We start from the raw sequence: 18763 nt of genomic DNA on the forward strand, positions 1-18763 counted from the left end.
GAAAACTTTCCTCGAGTGTCGAAAAAGTCTCTTTGTGGTATTTATTTATATCATCGTAACCTTTGCCAAGTCTCCGAGACCATATTCCATCCCCCGTCTCTCGGGTTCATTCCCTCCTTCCCTCTTCTTTGAAATTTCATTAGTATATAACAGGTGAAAAAAAAACAGGAATTCCGACCCCACAACCTCCCTCTTTCTTCTTCGAAAAGTGACACTCCAGAAATTCGATAAACCGCCTACCCATAACCAAGGCGCAAGGGTAAAGCGAAAGGTTGTAACCGCGCGACAAACAAACAAACAAACCCAGCAAAAACCAACTAAGGAAGCCACGCCAAAAGCTCCAACACAAAACAGACTCCCTGCCCAAAATCGCGACTATAAATACCCGCCAGCAATGCTCTCTGTAATAATATAGGTGTTCCAAGGGAAAAAAAGTCAAAAATCAGCAACAGGGGAATAATTTCTGTAGTCGAGACCATTTGTCTCATTCTATTGACATCCGGGTCGCCAAAGCATGTATGATGTATTCTTTACATGCCATGCTGTAGCCCACCACCCATGTGGTTCTGCTGGGGCATGCCGCTGCCGTTTCCAGGATTGCCATTGCTGCCACCAGCAAACATGCCGAAATTGTCCATGCCATTGCTGGCCATGTTCATGTCTTGATTCATCTCGGCTGGCTCCATTTCGTAACCCATAAACCACGAGCTATCGGGTGCAGAGTTGAAGATATTCATCGTCGGCGCCGTCATAGGGTTCTGCTGCTGAGGTGGGTGTCGTTGTTGGTGCAGGGCGCCCTCCGCGACCTTTGGCACCGTTGTTGAATTTTGGCGCGAGTTATGTTGAGCGCCGTTGGGCATGCCCTGCCAGCCGTTGTTATTTTCTTGCGGGTGTGCGTTCATACCACCTGGCACGATACCAAACATTTGCTGGGGGAGCCCGGCGTCTTGCCCTCCCATGCCGAGGGGCACGATATCGGCAAAGAAGGGCATTTGTGGTTGTGGCTGGTATGGCGCCATATTGTTGGGGCTGATAGGCGACATGGTCGCCATGTATCCCTGCGCCTGGCTGGGCATGCTGTGTGTGCCAAATGTCATGGGTGGCTGCGTATTACCTGGGTTCGAGAATTTGCGCTGGTCGATTTGTAGACGAGGGGTGCCACCAGATTGGTCCGAGACTCTGCGAGGAGTAGGCCCTATCGAGGCTTGTCGCGCCTCTGGGGTTGGATGATCGAGCTTGCCAGGTGGTGTAACTCCAGCAGAATTCTTTTTTGGCGGGATAGTCTTTCGCTTTTGCATCGGCGTCCTGCTAGGGTCCTTGCCATCTGCAGTATGAGAAACAGGAGAAAGATTGTCCAGAAATTCTCCAACGGAATGGAGCTCTGGCTTTTGTTCCAAAACAGCATCCTCTCCCCCCTCGGCGCGTCTCGGCAGGTTTGGGTCCATGAAGTCAACATTGGAAACACCGGAAGGGTAGCGATTAAACCAATCAGCGTACTGCAGCAGCGGCTGCCGATTCTGTATGGCCCCGTTCATGCCAGGGCGGCGAGAGGCGTCATAGGCGTTCTTGTATTGGCGTCGAATGTCGTCAACCATCCAGTGAAACATTCCCCAGTATTTCATCATCTTCTTTAGGTACGTGATGTTGATGGCAAGGTGGACTTCGGCGGCTGCTTTGAGCTTTGGGTTTCCGGAGACCATACCGTAGATCTGCACAGACGAAGAAGAAAATGCACAGTATCCTGCAAAAGGCGCCGTCACAAAGCATTGACGCTCATCGGCGTCCTTTAATAGTTGAGAGATGCTGTTGGCTGCGTGAAAGGTCTTTCCGGTCAGGCGAGCGATAAAATCCTTGGGCGCGTCCGTATTGGACTGGTTACTGCTCATAGCTGCTTGACAAACATAGAGTAAGCACTGATGTATAGTCATGTGCATGAATAGGTACTGCGTAGCGGTCCTCTCGGTAATGTGTAGCTCAAGGTTCTCTTTGGTGTACTGTAATTGAGCGGGCAGAGTACGGAGTAGCTCCTCGACATCACGCACGAGCTGTGAATATTGCGAGCGGTCAGCCCACTGGGGAAACTCTTCTCTATCCTTGCCGCCATGGTTGTAATAGGTAACAACACGGCCCCATAGTGCAAGGCCACGGATGAAGAAAGCAGATGGTCCCATGTTGCTGCGTAGATCGGTGTCTGGCGCTTGACCCTCCACGGCCAGTGGTCCTGGCGTACCATCGAGGAGTTCTGTCTGGGCGGGCATGTCGAGTTGAAAGCAACGCTCACTCACAGGGAGGGGAATGGTGAGAGAGTCGTCTGATATAAACATGGGCCGGTCTGTGCCAGATGAAGTAAAGCGGTCCATGAGAAAACAAGCCCACATGAGGCGTCTCCGAATCTCTCGATCCACAAAACTGAGAGGCGCCTTTTGACCTTTGCTCTGAGGATCATGGTCGAGGTCCTTGTGCAGCTGAAGAGCGTAGGCCATGCGAATCGCTTGCCCCCCGAGTGCCCAACTGCGACCACCATGACATGTACCGAATTCATGAAGCCCCAGAATGATGAGACATGTCAAAACCGTCATATTTGGCCACTCATAACGCTTCGTGCATATGTCTCTTGCGGCCTGGGCCCATTCCTCTCCTCGAAGAAACGGCCGCGTTGTGACTGGAAGTTTGGGGTTCGTTGAGAACCTGGCGGATACAGCGCAAACGGACAGCACAAGAACTGGGGGTAGAGAATTGCTCCTATAAGTGTCACGTTAGTGCGATTGTCGAGCTTGTTTTAGTTTGGGTGACTAACTTTAACTTGCGCATAAAGCTTGGCTTGTGAAGTAGGTGGTAGGCCTGTCCGTAAACGCTATCAAAGAAGACCTCGGCGAGGTGTTGTTGAATTTCTTTCGAGGGCAGAGCCTCGATGCCTTCGCGGAGCAGCCTGTTCTCTTCCTTGTCATGAGAGTCGACGGCCATAGGAGGACTGTCGCCGTTGCCAATTTTGGATTTTGAGGGTCCATTTACCCAAGACTCAAGCTCTGGAGAAAAGGCTTCATCGGCGCGGCGTTTCTTGGCGGCGGCCTTGTTGGCGGCGGTGGTGCCGGGCATGGCAGGTTTGACCACGGCACGAGTGACGGGAGAAAGATTGTCCTGGTCAGATTTGGGTACAATCTTGATGATGCGCTCCTCCATACGCTTGAGACGCTTGTCAAGCATAGCCATGTAGTCGGTGCGAGGTGCAGCTTTGCGACTGGTTACCTTGTAGACGCAAGGTATCCGGGAGCGGAGGCAGTGCTTGCAGGCAGGCTTCTCGCCGGAGCAGCGGATTTTTTTACGGCGACAGGCAATACAAGCCAGGGGCAGACGTTTTCGGTCCTTGCCGGCCTTTGTCTTGAGCTCGCTCCAAGCAGGTGTCTCGGTCTTGTCGATTTTGCTCTTGCCGAGATCAGTTCCGTCGGCGCGGCCTGCACCGGATAGGCCAAAGTCGTCATTTGCGCTTTCTCCGACTGAATTGTGACTAGGGGATTGCCTGTCCATCGAAGCGTTTTCGTCGGGGATGGTGTCGATGCCAGGTGTAGCATAGGCGGAGGGATCCACGGCAAAGCCCGAGGTGGGAGCTACAGTCAGCGAGTTCATGCTGGCACCGCTCACCGAAGCAGGGGCCATTGAAGAGTGAAGAGAGAAATGATCGGAGCCAGAAGGATCGTCAAAGGCGGAGGCCGACTGGTCCGGCATGCCCGACATGTTGGCGTAGGCGAAGGAAAATTCATTAAACTGAGACGGATCCATGGCGGAGGGGAAGGGGCTTGCGCTGTGGCCAGACTGAGAAAAGGCGCGGTCGTCTATGCCCGGTTGCAGATGTGAGTCGTTTGCAAGATGGGGGTGGGCAGCATGCTGAAAATGTGGCGGAAGGTTGAGCAGAGGCTGGCCAGCGGACATGTTGCCGTGCGGCAGCGGGGAGAGGCCACTGGTGCCCCTACCAGAGCGGCAGAAGCTTGCGTCTATGGCAACAGCAGCAACAGGTAGCGCGGAAGGCCAGGCTTGTTATCTGTACGTCGCCGAGAGCGAGGCCAAGGATGGAGGCGAGGATTCAAGAGTCGTCTGGACGGGCCGGGCGAGACGCGGACAAGATCGATCGGGTAGTGCAAAAACGGGCGCAGGCGGAGGCGCGAGCGGATGGAGCGGTCGGCAACTGCGTTCAAATGACGGAATGGGCAGCTATCAACAACGGCTAGGCGCAGCGAGTATTGAAACTGTTGTAGGACGAAGGGTAAAGGCGGCGAGCGGTCAGCGGCTTTTTGAGGTATCGGTGGACGGCCGGAGGGCGGGCGTTTGGCAGCGAGACGTAAGCTGGGGTATCAAGGGTCGCAGAGGAGCCGCAGTGCAAGTAAAACGAAAGGCCGCCGACTTCTGTGATGGGAGTGAAAAGGATATAAATAGTCGACAGGCGACGAGTGAAGACGAAAGACAGAAAATGGCGATGGATAATGGCGGAGGTGTGGTGAGAGGAGGTCGGAGGGGTGAAATAGTATTATTATAAGAGCAAGATGGGATGGGGGAGCAATGGGTGGAGAGTCGAGACAACGCTGAGCAGCGGGTAGTACATAGGTAATAGCGAGGGGATTGGTGTGTGGACGAGGGCACAGAGGTGGGCGTGGGCGTGCGTGGGCGTGGCTTGATATGGATTTGATGGGCGCAGAGGATTTGTAGGAGGGTAGGCAGGCAGGTTGCAGGCGGGTTGTAGTGGTTGTTGTGGTTGTGATAGTGGTGATGCTGGTGGTGCTAAAGAAACTTGGAGGGTCCTACAGGCTGTGGCCAGGTACTAACAGAAGCAGATTGGCAGGCGGCTCGTCTGGCGTTGCTGGCGTCGTCCTGCTGTGGGTTTTCGGGGTGTGGCGGGTGGAGCTTCCTAGACCGGTGGTCCGCAGCCTGTCTCTCGCTGAGATGGCGTACCGAGTACCTACCTAGGGTACGGGGAGTTTCCCGGATGAACAAGAGGTGAGGAACTCTGGTGGTAACGTTATTTGCCGGGCGAATCCTCGACCAAGGAGGGGCGGCACAAGGCTCTCCATGATATCGATGCTCTATCTGGAACCGCAACGGCGAACAGCTTGCTCCCCAGCATGACCTGGCTGCCTCGACCAATAGCTAGAGGTACCGGTCGAGGTGAGTCCAGCCAGAGCCAGGTAGTAGAGGCGGAGAAAGAGGAAGCACCCGCCCGTTGGCGTGCATGTCTGGGGGGGGGGCGTCAAAGGACAAAAAAAGTCGCAGCCAGTCGCAAGAGGGGCACATACAGACATGGACAAGGCTTCATTCATCAAATGCTCCTCCCAACCCACCATGTCCGCTGGGATTTGCTGGGGTCAAACAAGGTTTTTTTTTTTATTGCAGGCATACTGGGAGTTAGCTACCTATGTAGGCATTGGCAGCCAAAGCTGGCATGGGGCGAGGACGAGGGTGCAGGAGGAGGGGCGCGCCGTCTGTGATGATGGTACTGGTGGCGTGGGACAATGGCGTCGTGGTAGCGCAGGGATGGGGGGCGCTATGTACCGAGTACCTGTATGGGCGCATTGAAAGTCGAAGTTGACAGCCCCTGCGCAACTGCGGACTTGTTGGCGCGGTTTTGGTTGTTTATTGGAGTCAAGCGAGTGTATCAAAGTCAACGCATCGTGTCTTGTGTGCATGTGGTGTTGTCGTGTAAGACTCGAGGCCGCCAAAAGAGAGACAACGGTAAACTGCCCGAGATGATGGCCAGTACCTGGTACTAGGTACGGAGACTAGGTCGTCAGTTGTCACATTCTTGAAGAGCATCCCAATCTGTCCATCTGCAAAACATCTCGCTACCCAAGCAGCGAATCCCTCTCAGATGGCCGGCGCGGGAAGGGTTTGTCTGTCAGTCTGCGTAAGCCGTAAACAGGATGGCTGCACGCATGATGCAGAACCAAAGAAAAAAAAAACCTGCCAGCTGCCAAGACTAACGGGTGATTCGCAACTTCCTATTTCCCTTGCACGGATATTACCTCGTGCATTGTCAGAGAAGGCAGTGTGCTGGATCAGTGTGGGTGGTGCGAGAACGGCCTCGATACCTTGCTACTCGCTACGGCGTGCTCGGTACGAGGAGGTACCTCGCTACCTACCAACTGGTAGACGGTAACGATAGTAACCTTGTCCTTCCTCTTTCTGCCCCCAAAAAAGCAGCACCCTGTGGACCCCGCAGAAGCGCGGCAGCCCAGCGCTAGCTAGGGAAACCCTGGGCACTAAAACAGCAGCCTGCAAAGGGCAAAAAAGTATGGATGGCTTCGTTCAGCGCTTGAGAGTGCCGTAAAGGCTATAAGTTCGGATGCTACGGACAAAAGTCAAGATGCGGGACCTGGCAGCCCAGCAAGCACCATCACTGCTTGCACAGCAGGATGCGGCTGCGCTGGCGGGTTGGCTGGGCTGTGCTGCCCATTCATATTTTCGACCTGCAAGCTTGGTATCGACGACTGTATCGATCAGTAATTTGTACTAACTAGGTACTGTCCTACAAGGTGCGCGAAGCGACTGTTGAATACTAGTGTTGAATAGAGTGGGCAAGCAAGTACCTGGGTACCTTACCTACCTAGTATCCAGACTTACACTAGGCCGGATTGTGGGGCACCAGGACGCTCAAAAAGGCACTAAAAGAGTAAAACTGCATGGCCCTACCTCCCCTGTCTGTGGAGCCTCCTTCTAGTTAGACATTCCCCCCAGAAACTTTGCATTTGCATTTCCAAGGGTTGCGTGCCCCCTCACACTTCACTGCCACTTCTTGTCGTGCCTGTACAAGATGACAGGACTGGCTGGCTCAGGGTCGAGGCTCCCCAGCCCCAAAGCAGGACCTCGCCATCCCCATCCGCCCATACGTCAACGCCTTGCCCCTCTCCAGCCAAGCCAGCACCGATTTAGCAGGCCGCGGTGGATGCGCCCACTGTCTGCGCCTTGCCTTGGGCAGCTTGCACAACGAACGGAAAGGTGAACGGATTAGACCATAAACTAAATAAGTAAAAAGCAACTAGACAGGGAGTTGGTGTTGACGAGGTGGTTGAAGAGCAACATGGCATCATGGAGAAACAATAGCCCAGTCTCCCCGCCGGCCCGCGTGTCCTAGGCGAATCCAGCAAAAAGAAAACCCCGAATTGGCAAAGGGACAAAAAAATGTCTTGCAACGTCCAACTACGGATACTTGGCCAGCGCCTGCAACCCGTTTACCCGAGCTCGGCGTGGCGGCGTCTTCCCCCAACTTGACCACGCACATACCACCAGACAGACAACTCCATCTCAGTATCCAAAAGCCGATCAACAACTACATCCATCGATTCATTCATTCATTCCTTGACTACCTACCCAGTCACGTCGATCAACTAAATTTAGTCAACTCGTCAACTTGAAACTGAACCACCCCAGTGCCCGGAGATTCTTCGCCTTCTTTTATTATTCCCCTCGCACGTTGGGCTAGAACCAGCAGGCTCCCTTCTAGCGCTCTCGACTAATACCGCTAGCTTAGAGATGGCGTCCGTTTTTTGAGTGTGTGCGTGTCCATCATTAAACAGCCCAGCGCGTAGTTAGGTGCGCTCATCTTCTCATTGCTGGTCCTAATCCTAATACTACGAAAAATTGTGAAGAAGAAAGAATTGGATCAAACACACGAGGCACGCGCATAGAAGAACTCAGTGATTGATTGCCTGCCACCCAACTAACTATTTTGAGTCCACGTACTTGATAAAATTCTGTGTCATGATTCGGTGCTACCAATGCATCATGCAGCCGGTCAGCCACGGCGCAACGCCTTCTGTGGTACAACCTCCCCCAGCTTTTGCACAGGTACCTCGGTACCTGCGCGCCGACTACCTATGTACCTAGGTATCTCTGTAATCTGTACAGATGAACTAATCTGTACTCTGTATTAATTCGTACTGTTGAGCTACTTCCTTTCTGCGCATCTCCTCAGTATTGCCAGTCGGTAATAGGCGCGTAGGCATCATGCTGTGTCCATCCAACGACACCAACATCGCCATGCAAACGCTCCTTCTACAACCTCTCAACTTGAGCAGGAGCACCAACGTCGACCCAACGAAATGAGCATCCGCTCCCAAATTTCAGATTGACAAATTTATCATCTTCCGCCCTTCACCCCATCGGACATTTCGACCATCACACCTCCATGTTGGTTGGCCTCATCCTTGGCAGGAATAAGCCACACTATCCTCCATGGGTCCGCCACCAATCTACTTCCGTCCATCTTCAATGAAGTAACGCGACACCTTGTGCCACAACCAAGAAACCGCCCATCTCGTTCTACCAATATTGATTTCAAGTCTTCTGTCATGCATGACCGCACTGCCATGTGGCAGCGAGCCAGTTGAGAATGGTCATCTAAATTCCCAAATAGCAAATCCGCCTAGCCAAATCGAACCGGAGAAAAATTAGCAGCCAAATTCGACCAAAGCGTTAGTTAGTACAAAGCATCGTCAAAATACACACGTGCGCCGTCTGGTGACTGACTGGATATATATATCACGCGGACAAGCTTCGGATGCTGCCCGCGTATGCATGCCATCCTTCAAGCCTCGACATCTGCAACTACATCACATCGTGTCCGACGTGATTCAAGCCGCCGCCTTCCCGCACACAGGAAGCCATCCTGGCTCCAGGGGTAGAATACGCCGCTATCCCCAGCGTTGCATTGTGGCGCTCCTAGATCCCATCAAAATGTCGCTCATCATCCGTCTTGTGGCGTGCCCGTCTCGACGCAACCCATCGGATACTACTGGGATTGCTGGCTAATCGTCGACTCGTCGTACAGCGCAAGCACACCTGCAGGCTGGGGATCCCCAACCCAGATCTATCCAGGCAAGCCGGGCCTCCTGCTAGCCAACGTTCCAGGGGTAAGGACCAGCGCCGTCACGCCCTGGCCACCTTGAAAGTTGCCACTGGCATTGTCTTTCTTTGACTCTAGTTTTGAGACATCCTCCGCCAGTGTGGATATCCCTTTGCTCTCCCCGCTTTTGGACGGAGTAGTCTTGCGGTAACACGGCGCTCCGAGGCCGCCGCCCACCTGCTTCGTCCTTGATGTACGAATAATTCGTGCAGAGTACAGATTACGGATACGGAGTATAACACGGCGAGACATCGTGTCGATCACTGGCGTGAGTTGAGAAGGCGTCGAATTGCAAAAGATCACAATCACCATAACCGATACCCGACACCGATAACCGTTGTGATGATGCCAGAGAACAACAGTCATTCAAACAGCACAGCCAAGACTTAATCGAACAATTCAGGCTATTACCTGACCTCGAGTGGATCTTGACTGAAAACTGCAGCTGCAATATAACTACGGGATTGGCAAGCATGTATAATTGACGGCCCTCGTAGAAGATGCAAATATGTCGCTATATGGAGCAAGTCGGACGCTCCAAACCGAGTCAGTTCCCTCCATCACCATCCCACAACCAATCAACCAAACAACCACACAAAGGCCCGACGGGTACTAACATGGGCTGATGTTGAGCTGGCCCCATCCATCCTCGGTCTGTGTTGCAGAATTTGCAGTGCCAGACCTGATCAGTAGCACTGGTTAACAAGCTGTCCGCCTACCTATGTTGCAGCCTTAGATACTAATTACCAGCCACCATCGCGCGACGCGTACCAAGCTCAAGATAGCGGGCGGTCGTCGAGTCCCGCTCCTGCCCAACGGGGCATATCCACCAAAAGTCGTATGGTTCTTGGCTTGTTGGGGGGTAGCCGGGGTTCGCCTGTCAAGAAAAGGACTCTCCAACGACTGCTATTAATAATGCTATTCTTCGGTCTCGTAACGAGCATCTGGACGACCACAAATCGAGGAGTGCTTTGTTGCCATCGCCGACTCCACCTTTTAAGCAGCCCGTGATCATCCCGCCAATATTATGTCTGCAGCCTTTGCTCATCAGCGATGCATGACTCTGGCGGATAAAGAGGCGCTCTAAGGACGTTAGCGCAGCCTCGGGGCACACTCCATTGCATCCGTGCCAACCATTGAGACAAAGCCGTTGGCTCTGGTAACTACTGATAATGTGACTACCACAAACTGCTGAGGATGCCTCAAACTCCAGCGCGCTACAGTGAGACATTCCCCTGAGTTAGCATCGCTAGCGGGGCTTGCTACGACCCAGAAAGCTGACCTCGTGGAGAAAGTTCAAAGCAGGATGCAAGAGCAGTCGGTTACGAAGTATGCTTCGTCGCTCCACGCAAACTCGCAGCGGCCCCAACAGAGGAGCGTTGGCTAAGTAAGAGGGCCTATTCATCGCCAGGCCCTGTGGCTACTGCCTGTGTCATTCGCAACCTCCGGAGAACTCAATTTTACTGTCAGGCTCGGAACCAGCCTTGGGTTGTGGGAATTTTTCCAAGGATAACGGCAGCTTCCGTCATTTAGATTGGGTTGCACATATCTATCTGGATTATGCACCCACAGATTACTCCTCAAAATTAGGCATGCACTATTTTTGGACAACCCTGTCACATTGCTTGTTTTCGTCTTTCTCTTTCTTTCTGCCACAGTCAAACAGCCGCAGCATCCAGCTTCTCATAGACTATACAGGCAGATCCCCATCACAGCTTGATCCTAGCAGCGAACTATGCAACAAAGTTACGAAGCTGGGAGCCAAAGCCGAGGAGCCCATTCTCCACTAGATCGGGAAACCAGCCAGGATACTTCCTTGGATTGTTACTCTGGAGCCATTGCAGGCTCACGTCCACTCAAGCCGAGGTCAAAGCGCGGGGCCGTTGACAGGAGTGGCCAAGTCAACTAACGACGTTCCAGGTCATGATTGGCTGCCTTCTTAGAGACAACAGCTTCAATCAGAGAATGGGCTGCAGTTCGTATAATTTTACTACCTATGCAGAAAATGATGAGGGCTGACAAAGTACACGGTCAGCAGCAATCGCTCCAATCACAAGTTTATGGCTCGTGCCTCATTCCCTCGCTATTTACAGCACGAATTCTGAATGGCTGGGGCTTGTCACGGAATTACGGTGATCAGCAGCAAGGCATCAGTGGAGTCCCCGCTCCATTCTTGCAATCCAGCAGCATCTCGGATGAAACAGGGTACCCTTGGCCGTCAATGATAATTGCGGCAGGTTGGCCCCGTAACGCCAATCGAATCGCTCGACGGTCAGGAACGAACAAACAACGGCGACAGACTGAGGAGTAGGCGAAGCATGACTTTCACGCCGGAGATGCGCTGTCATTCCTAGTATCACACAAGGCTCAGTCTACATTTGCAGCGTTCCGAAATCTAGAAAGAGCTCCAAGAAAAGGAAGTTGTCTCCGTCTCTGCCCAGACGACGAATCGTGTATCCGCCGTGACAGACTAGGGGAAAGCCTCTGTTCAAAGAAAGTCTGGGCTCTGTCGCAACTCAAAACGCGCGCCTTAACTACCTTTTTTCTTTCCTTCGCATCTGTACCCACTCTCTGATTCTAGCTGCCTCGTTAGCAAGGACACCCTTGCCAGTCAAAAGATTCCTGCGATTGGCTGCTGCGATTCGGAGGAAGCATGCCGGGCAATCATTGTTAATGCGTGTTGCCGCTTATCAAACGCCATGAGCAAGTCATCGGGCCAGCATCATATGCCGTAAGACGACAGTGGCAAGAAAATCGAGTCCTAAAAATTCAAGGATTAATGTAGATGACAGTTCTATCACGTGTAAAACGTGGCGAAAACCAGGGTATCCAGGCAAATACAAAGATCTCGCCTGAGAGAGCAAGCGGATGCTACCAGACGCTTGCTCGCCAGAACTGGCAGCAAATAGTAGTTACTTGTCTCAACTACCAACGCGACCATCACGCGAGCACGGAAGCATCTAACTCAAAAGCTTTGCCAATCCTGAAAGAGCCGCTAAAATGAATGCTTTGACAGACAGCGTAATTTAGCTGCATGTTTAGTCACCCTGGCACGGACCGACGATAGCTTTCCCCGGTGAGGGAAGTGGCCGAATCAGGTAACAGATCGCCATCAGTTCCGAACAGGTTTGATCGTATCGCTCACGATATTCATTCGTGCAATACAACTTCGGACAATGTCGGCATATAATAGAGGAGGTCATTGAGACGTTCGCTACCTCGTCGCAAGGTAACAGCCGGCTTTGGTTTCCAATCTCCCTGAAGCACGAAACGGCTTTCGTCGGCGTTCATGCTGGGTTAGGAAGAGCAGCACCATCACGAACAGGTACACTTCATTCGACGAGTTTATGTTGTCATTAGTAACGAGATTTAGACCCGGACACTGCCCGAATGGAGCTGGACGAGTGCAGCTCAACGCCTCACTTGACAGCGCCTTGCTTGGCGACGCCAAGTCTAAGAACTCCCACGAGGAGGGCGACTATACGCATTTTCGGTGGATGCGGAATATATCACGCAGAGCATTGATACTTTTGACACGCTATAAGCTCGCAAGCGTGAGACAGCATGTGCTGTGCTTTACTTTGACTCACATGTGGGTGCCATCCCGGACATGCACGACATACCGTGTTACCATAGGCGACCTACCGAAGGTGAGGAAGCAAAGCTAGGGGTTCTATGGCGCCGCGCAATGCAACATCGCCAACCGTTTGTTTCTTTCTGTGCTGGTTTCAAAACTTCCTGCCAGGCCAGGGGTGTTATAGAGTCACGCGGCAGATCGTGGATGCATCACGAGGCTGGGGCACTGCGCCTTGCCTAGACTTCTTGCCAGCACATCGAACTTGGAAAGTTTCAAGTACGACGACTGGAAGACACGGTGAGGGTAATAACGAGTGACACTGACATACACTGTGCTGCATTGACATGCTCATTTCACCTTTCAATAGACAGCATCGCCCACGGACATAAAGGAAGGACAATGCTACGTCTTAGTAAGTCGTACTATACTGCTTGCTGCCCTACCAATGTTACCATGGGAGTGCATGCACACCATCTTCCCAGCCTCACTCAGTTTATGCGACTCCATGCTGCATGGACGAGTGAACAAGGGTGAAGCAAGGTTGTCGATGGACGGGCTATCCTAGACGTCCGGCCTAGTTCATTCTATCCAATCACAACAATATACGCCACGTCGATGTAGTCGTCACCGCGCACGGCAGCCCATCAGAGCATCTGGTGCCATGATATTCACCGCCAAGGATGACCCTAGTCGTCGTCGGCCATTCCGGCATAAAACTAGACATACAGCCGGCTGCTCAAAGGCTACGAGACGAGCTTGGGCCATGTTGGCTCCAATATGGTCAGTGCCTGCGAAAGACGAAGATTGCTCGTTCAGAGTCGCATCTGATCCGCATCTGATCTGCATCGCCACCGACATCCTTGGTTTCCAACATTTAGAGTTTATTGTGTGCTTTTCCCTACCCATCCAGCTGCATTTGCGTCTCTTTGAAGAGAGTGTGCACTAGAGGTGCTGCGATTGACAGGGTACGAATGTCATCTCATGTTACAAGTATTGCACGCAGAAAGCACCCTTGCCTGGTCAAGCTGTCACAACTCACCTTTCAACTACCCGCAGCCAAGCCCCCCCCGGTAACAGCCCGGGCAATGGCGACGATCTTTCGAGGGGTTTTCTTTACCCGCCTCGGGGGTGTTGTTTGTATTCCGACGGAGGCCTACAGGGGCCAAAGGAATAGGCATCGACATTACTTGGAGGGGCCAGTGATGGCGGACAAGCGGACAGCGACATTCTTGCCATATGCACATGTAAAAGGTCTCTCAGAACAATAGCGGGAAGTCTGATACTCGCGGAGTCGCTAGTTTAGGAAAAACCAAGGAAGGACGCGGGCGTCGGGCTAGAGATCCTAGCGCGCTTCTCCAGCCTCGCTCGGCCTTGCATCGACGTCGTCGTGGTTATTCTCCTATTATGCATCGAACTTGTTCTCTTCGGAGGTTAAACCTCGAAGCGACCCATGGTGATCCTGGAGAAAGAGCGGAGGTCCCGATGGGAGGCCCCATGCCTAGCGGTGTTGGCAAAGATCATGTGTGAGATGGCTTTGATGGATTAGGTTCAGCGACGATCCGGGCCACCACCCTTCCGGGGTTAAAAAGGGTTAGCCTGACAAAGAATCAGGCAATTCCCCATATCTCTGTGGAAGGTGCGTTTTGTTCTAGAACACGAGGCTGATGGCGCTGATGGCGTTGATGGCTTCGTAGAATGGTTTGATGGGAAGCGAGATTAGAGGATCGCCATGCCAAGACCGTAAGGCCAACTTGTCCACTAATCAACCAGGGGGGGACATCTCGAATCCTAGGCTAGGATGGTGACGTTTCAACGTCAGAGCGCATCGTGACCTGGTAAGCTATCCGTGGTTGAATGCTGTAAGTGGCGGGGACGATGATGGAGTTTTGCAGAAAAAAAAGATTGGAGCACGACTTGGTCGCGATCCCTCGTCTGCCTCCTTTCTCCTCCTCAACACCGGGGCTCGCCAAAAAGAGGAAAAATGGACAAAGTCGGCCCCTCTCCTGTGCAGGTTCCTTCGACCCAACTGCCGGCATAGATGGCCGGTGCAAGCCACAGGAGCCAATTTGCAGCGCGGCAGCTCTGTCACGGGTGCTCTTTGCCGCCAGCTAACCTCGGGATAAGAACTCAAACTGCAATAGAGGGTGTTGTGGTAATAAGACGATGAAATTAGATTTATGCCAAATAGTTGATACGGGACACTGGTGCTGTTAGTTAATCAGCATGTGATGTTGTCGTGTACGGTTACACGGGATATATACTTGAGTGTCTCAGAAACTGATACATACGACCATAGGCAGTAGAGAACACCGCGTCCCGTTTGCTCCGCTGAAGTTAAGCTATTGACCGGCAGATTAGTAGTTGGGTCGGTGACGACCAGCGAACACCGGCTGTTGTATGTTTCTTTTTGCCCTTTTTTAACCCTCTTTCTTCCCTCTCCGAAACTTAGGGTTTGGTGGAGTTGCGGGCCGCGTATTGACCGCTAGTCGACAGCTCAACTACAGCGGGGTATCAAATACACCGAACGGAAAAGTCCAAATGGATCGTTTAATATATGTAGGGAAGTTTTGTCCTATGTTTTTTTTAAGTTTTATGCAAGGGGGTGCGTGGTATCGAGCGATGCGACTTGATAATCTATCTGCACAATGGGTTGGTGACCAACACGTTGGTTGGGTGGATCGGCAGGGTATATTGGTGGGATGTCCGAGTTATCATTCAGACGTAGGCAGGCAGAAACTCAAACAGAAAGAGACCCTGGGTGTAAATCAGGTTCATGCAATCATTTATCACTTCCGGCGCCCTTTTCCTTTTCCTCGTGATTTTGACGACCTGCATACGAGAGGGCAGGGATCGGTGATGGATGAGTTGACCACACTCCGTTCCATCTCTGTAGGGTATCCATCAAGAAAGAAGAAAAACATCTCATCTTCTTTGCAGCGGGCCATGATGTTGATCTCATCTTCTGTACTGCAGGCAGTTATATTGGCTCAATCTATAAAGACGGATATTCATCTCAACACCCCGTGTACACCCCCCGTTCTGGGCGAGACGAAAAGGGCAACCGCCGGGGCTTCGGACCAAGATCTACGGCCGATCATATTTGTAAATCCGCTCCCGCTCCTGGACTAATATATATTGTTACCAGAAATGATGTTGCCTTCCCCTGCATGCATTTTGGTGGGACGGTGGGAATGATGCGACTATCGGGCATATATGGCTCATTGGGATATTACAGAAGTGGCTGCATATGTGGTGGGACGGGTATACACTATCAAATATCCGATGTATTACATTTTGAACCGAAGAGAGCTACTTGGTAGTGCGAGCTCGCGACCCTGCGTGTATTGGGGGGGGGGTTGAGATCATGTGTTGTGGACTATTCGACTTGTTACATTTTGCAGGAAAGGACAACCACGTGCCATGACTACTTGGAGTCCTTATGGGGCAGAAATGAGATACTGTCAAGTTAGGAACTACTTTGTACTTGCCGACGCATTGTCTGTCTGTGAATTCGTTACACGATAAGAGCGACGTCTTGGCTGGCGGTCCCTGCGCGATCGATGTGCAAGTCATCAAATGCATCAGCACGCTAGAACACTTCTAGCCCATTTCTACATTCTTGCGGCGTATTTTAGCTCGCATTTTGCATAAATATTGGACTTATAATTAGCCGTTTAGCACTGGCAGTCCCGTCCTTTGTCGGATGAGACGCTACTGCACAGTCCGGCGAACTAAAACCAACATCCGTCCGTCCAGACCCCCCCACAGACAAAGTTATCAAAACCTCGCATTGTGAGGTCATTTGTCCGGGATTGCGCAATCTTGCTCCTACATCAACACGTTTGACAACCAGAAGGAACGGAATCTGGGCCAACAAGTCCCCTCGGGGGGTTGATGTTGACTAGTAGGGGAAAAAGGGCCCAAGATGGAACCCCATACGGAGACGCCGACCCTGTCTGGGGACCAGGTCAGGGGTCTACCAGATTCAGTCGCTTCTGTTTCTCAAACTTTTTTGCAAGTATTACCAGTAGTCACCTTTTTTATCGTCTAAAACGGTATGCCGGCATGAAGAGAGACTTTCTGGTGGACCAACTTGTTTCCGATATTGGCGAAGCAGCCCACAACGGAGTGAATATGGTGAGGAAAGCAAGGAACAGACTTCTTCGAATGTCTGAGTCTGTCTCGCATCTTGCCTTTTTTCAGAGTTGAGCCAAGTCCGCTAGCACCCAACCCCCCTGTTCTTGGCTCCTGCGCCGTTGTACTCTGAGTCTGCACGGAGTACAACAAGTGTCCAGTAAAAACCCCAAAAAGCTCCATACGAGAAAAAGAATAATAATAAAAGGTACGTGATTCACAGGGGGAGAGAGGCCCCTGGTAGCCGACAACCGAGTATTCTTTTGACCTGCGTGTTTCTCCCCTTTGACCACCCCCCCCCTCGTCACCTCGAAAGGTTCTCCGACGTCAAGTCACCTTTGCTCCGCACACGCGACGGGCCCTAGCGATTGTCGCTTTTGTCTCACTGCTTCTGCTGTCTTTCCGGGTTCTGTTTGAGGAAAAGCTTTGGAGCGATTAACACAGGGGTTTGACAACTGGATGGTCACACGGCACATCGTGATTTGATCTTGTTAACAAGTGAGCTACTGGGCGTGCAGGTAATTCGTACAGGGGCGGAAAGAGAGGGGGGGCAACATGAAAAAGTACCGAATAATAACATGTATGCACTTGCAGCGTCTCTGCCCCCCCATAAAGGCTTTCGTTATTGGCCGGGGTTGTGATACGTCGTTGGGGAGGACAGGGTAGGTACGTATGTACGCGGCTTCGCATGCAGGCTTTTTCCTTTTTGTTCCGGTTCCGTCCCATTGGGAATAGGCTCAGGCAGGTTTCCCTCATCCACAGTTAGTCAGTTCACCCCCCCTGCCGTGCGCCTGGTCGTTGTGTGTGTGTGTTGTACACAGACATTTTGCTCCGTACTTGCGTGTCAACATGAGAATAAAAAAGCCACAAAGAACCAGCCATCTTCCATTTTGTTTGTTTCCTTCATTCTACGCCCCGCAGACCCTCCCCTAGCCTGATTGGACTGTGATGATCTACGACCGAGGCGTATTAGTGCAAGCCTTCAACTCGACCCTTTTCCCTTCCCTTGCTCGAGAAATTCGCCGAGCCAGATTTTGTCAAGCTATGAAAACCTACACTGTCACATCGTAGAAAACTCGAATCATCTGAAATCGTGAAATCGTACCATTTCCCCACCATGTACACCGCGTACACCGTTTTCTTTCCTCTTTGGTGCCTTTTCCAGGTCGCCGGGACTCCACGTTAAACCCAAGACAGAGCAGGTTTTCCCAAGAGAAGAGGGGAAGAAGGAAAAAAAAAAGACACCTGTCAGGTAGTAGCAACGGGCCGAGCCTGACAAACGACTTGAGCAAAGCCCGCTGATCCCGATACGGGGTACGGCCAATCAAGTGGTTGCCAGAGGAGGCCCTCGGCCTATGGTCCGTGGACACACACCTCCAGACCCCAACAACCACCTCCGCCACAAGGATTCGTCATGCTAAGGACATGGGTATCTAAAATCGCTAAACGGTCAAAACGCCTAGCAGTACCAATAACCGAGCATACGAGCTAAAAAAGCACGGATTGTAACAATGTTGCAGGGAACTATTGTCAGTTACAGACGGAGTACTCCGTACAGCCGCTCAAGATATCGACATCTTTGTACAAGCCTCATTTTTGTGTCACTTGTCATCTTTGCTCTCTCACTCTCTCTCTGATTACCATGCGCGGCCATGCTCTTCAGGCAAGGCTCTGCAGCTTCCTCCCTCCTTGACATAACCCTTGTGTCTTTGGGGGCCGAAGAACGACACATCACCAATGGACTACAACGACTCTCCTCGTAGAAAACGGAACGAGTTCAGACGCCGTTGCGTCAATAGTCTGTGTGAAAGCAGCCCTGTCCCTGCAACGTCAAACACCACCATCCATGTTTGGTGCCTGTCAAATCGTACCATGTCTCTCATCGCCTGCGATGAAAAGGTTCTGATGAAGCGACAACTGGCCGTACGGTGAGGGGTGTGTTCCCGACCACCTGACTGCTTGCCAAAAAAAACTGCCGATGTCGCAACCATTTGGCCTGAGGCATTTGTCCGATTTGGATCGCCCCAGGACCCGGCGACGCCGATGCAACTCGGACGTGCATGTTGATGTTTTAGGCAGCTAGAAAAACAGTATGTACAGTGATGGAAATGAACCGTAGGGTTTTTGGAGCTCGACGTGCAGCTGCCGCACCAATGATCGCGGCG

At 52.1% G+C, this 18763-nt stretch overlaps 8 protein-coding genes across 8 annotated transcripts; 2 read left to right on the plus strand and 6 right to left on the minus strand.

Moving 5' to 3' along the window:
* Positions 1-530: 530 nt before the first annotated feature.
* Positions 531-3927, minus strand: CCM_07530 (zinc finger transcription factor 1; the record flags this gene model as incomplete). Its single annotated transcript, XM_006672671.1, has 2 exons — positions 531-2742; positions 2798-3927. The coding sequence occupies 2 exons, from the start codon at positions 3925-3927 to the stop codon at positions 531-533; spliced, it is 3342 nt and encodes a 1113-aa protein (XP_006672734.1).
* Positions 3928-7767: 3840 nt separating this feature from the next.
* Positions 7768-8088, plus strand: CCM_07531 (uncharacterized protein; the record flags this gene model as incomplete). Its single annotated transcript, XM_006672672.1, has 2 exons — positions 7768-7861; positions 7958-8088. 2 exons carry the CDS (start codon positions 7768-7770, stop codon positions 8086-8088), a joined length of 225 nt encoding a protein of 74 aa, XP_006672735.1.
* Positions 8089-8559: 471 nt separating this feature from the next.
* CCM_07532 (uncharacterized protein) lies at positions 8560-8793 on the plus strand (the record flags this gene model as incomplete). Its single annotated transcript, XM_006672673.1, has 1 exon — positions 8560-8793. The coding sequence occupies one exon, from the start codon at positions 8560-8562 to the stop codon at positions 8791-8793; it is 234 nt and encodes a 77-aa protein (XP_006672736.1).
* A 58-nt stretch (positions 8794-8851) lies between these two features.
* CCM_07533 (uncharacterized protein) lies at positions 8852-9139 on the minus strand (the record flags this gene model as incomplete). Its single annotated transcript, XM_006672674.1, has 1 exon — positions 8852-9139. The coding sequence occupies one exon, from the start codon at positions 9137-9139 to the stop codon at positions 8852-8854; it is 288 nt and encodes a 95-aa protein (XP_006672737.1).
* Positions 9140-12650: 3511 nt separating this feature from the next.
* Positions 12651-13229, minus strand: CCM_07534 (uncharacterized protein; the record flags this gene model as incomplete). The annotated part of the gene is made up of 3 exons (XM_006672675.1): positions 12651-12793; positions 12888-12903; positions 13191-13229. The coding sequence occupies 3 exons, from the start codon at positions 13227-13229 to the stop codon at positions 12651-12653; spliced, it is 198 nt and encodes a 65-aa protein (XP_006672738.1).
* Positions 13230-13647: 418 nt separating this feature from the next.
* Positions 13648-16255, minus strand: CCM_07535 (uncharacterized protein; the record flags this gene model as incomplete). Its single annotated transcript, XM_006672676.1, has 6 exons — positions 13648-13692; positions 14122-14222; positions 14753-14792; positions 15302-15431; positions 15983-16053; positions 16223-16255. The coding sequence occupies 6 exons, from the start codon at positions 16253-16255 to the stop codon at positions 13648-13650; spliced, it is 420 nt and encodes a 139-aa protein (XP_006672739.1).
* A 1424-nt stretch (positions 16256-17679) lies between these two features.
* Positions 17680-18014, minus strand: CCM_07536 (uncharacterized protein; the record flags this gene model as incomplete). The annotated part of the gene is made up of 3 exons (XM_006672677.1): positions 17680-17773; positions 17866-17951; positions 17973-18014. The coding sequence occupies 3 exons, from the start codon at positions 18012-18014 to the stop codon at positions 17680-17682; spliced, it is 222 nt and encodes a 73-aa protein (XP_006672740.1).
* A 221-nt stretch (positions 18015-18235) lies between these two features.
* Positions 18236-18660, minus strand: CCM_07537 (uncharacterized protein; the record flags this gene model as incomplete). Its single annotated transcript, XM_006672678.1, has 3 exons — positions 18236-18340; positions 18435-18455; positions 18526-18660. The coding sequence occupies 3 exons, from the start codon at positions 18658-18660 to the stop codon at positions 18236-18238; spliced, it is 261 nt and encodes an 86-aa protein (XP_006672741.1).
* Between the last annotated feature and the right edge of the window lie 103 nt (positions 18661-18763).

The sequence above is a fragment of the Cordyceps militaris genome, assembly GCF_000225605.1.
Source record: "Cordyceps militaris CM01 unplaced genomic scaffold CCM_S00006, whole genome shotgun sequence".
Classification (NCBI taxonomy): domain Eukaryota; kingdom Fungi; phylum Ascomycota; class Sordariomycetes; order Hypocreales; family Cordycipitaceae; genus Cordyceps; species Cordyceps militaris.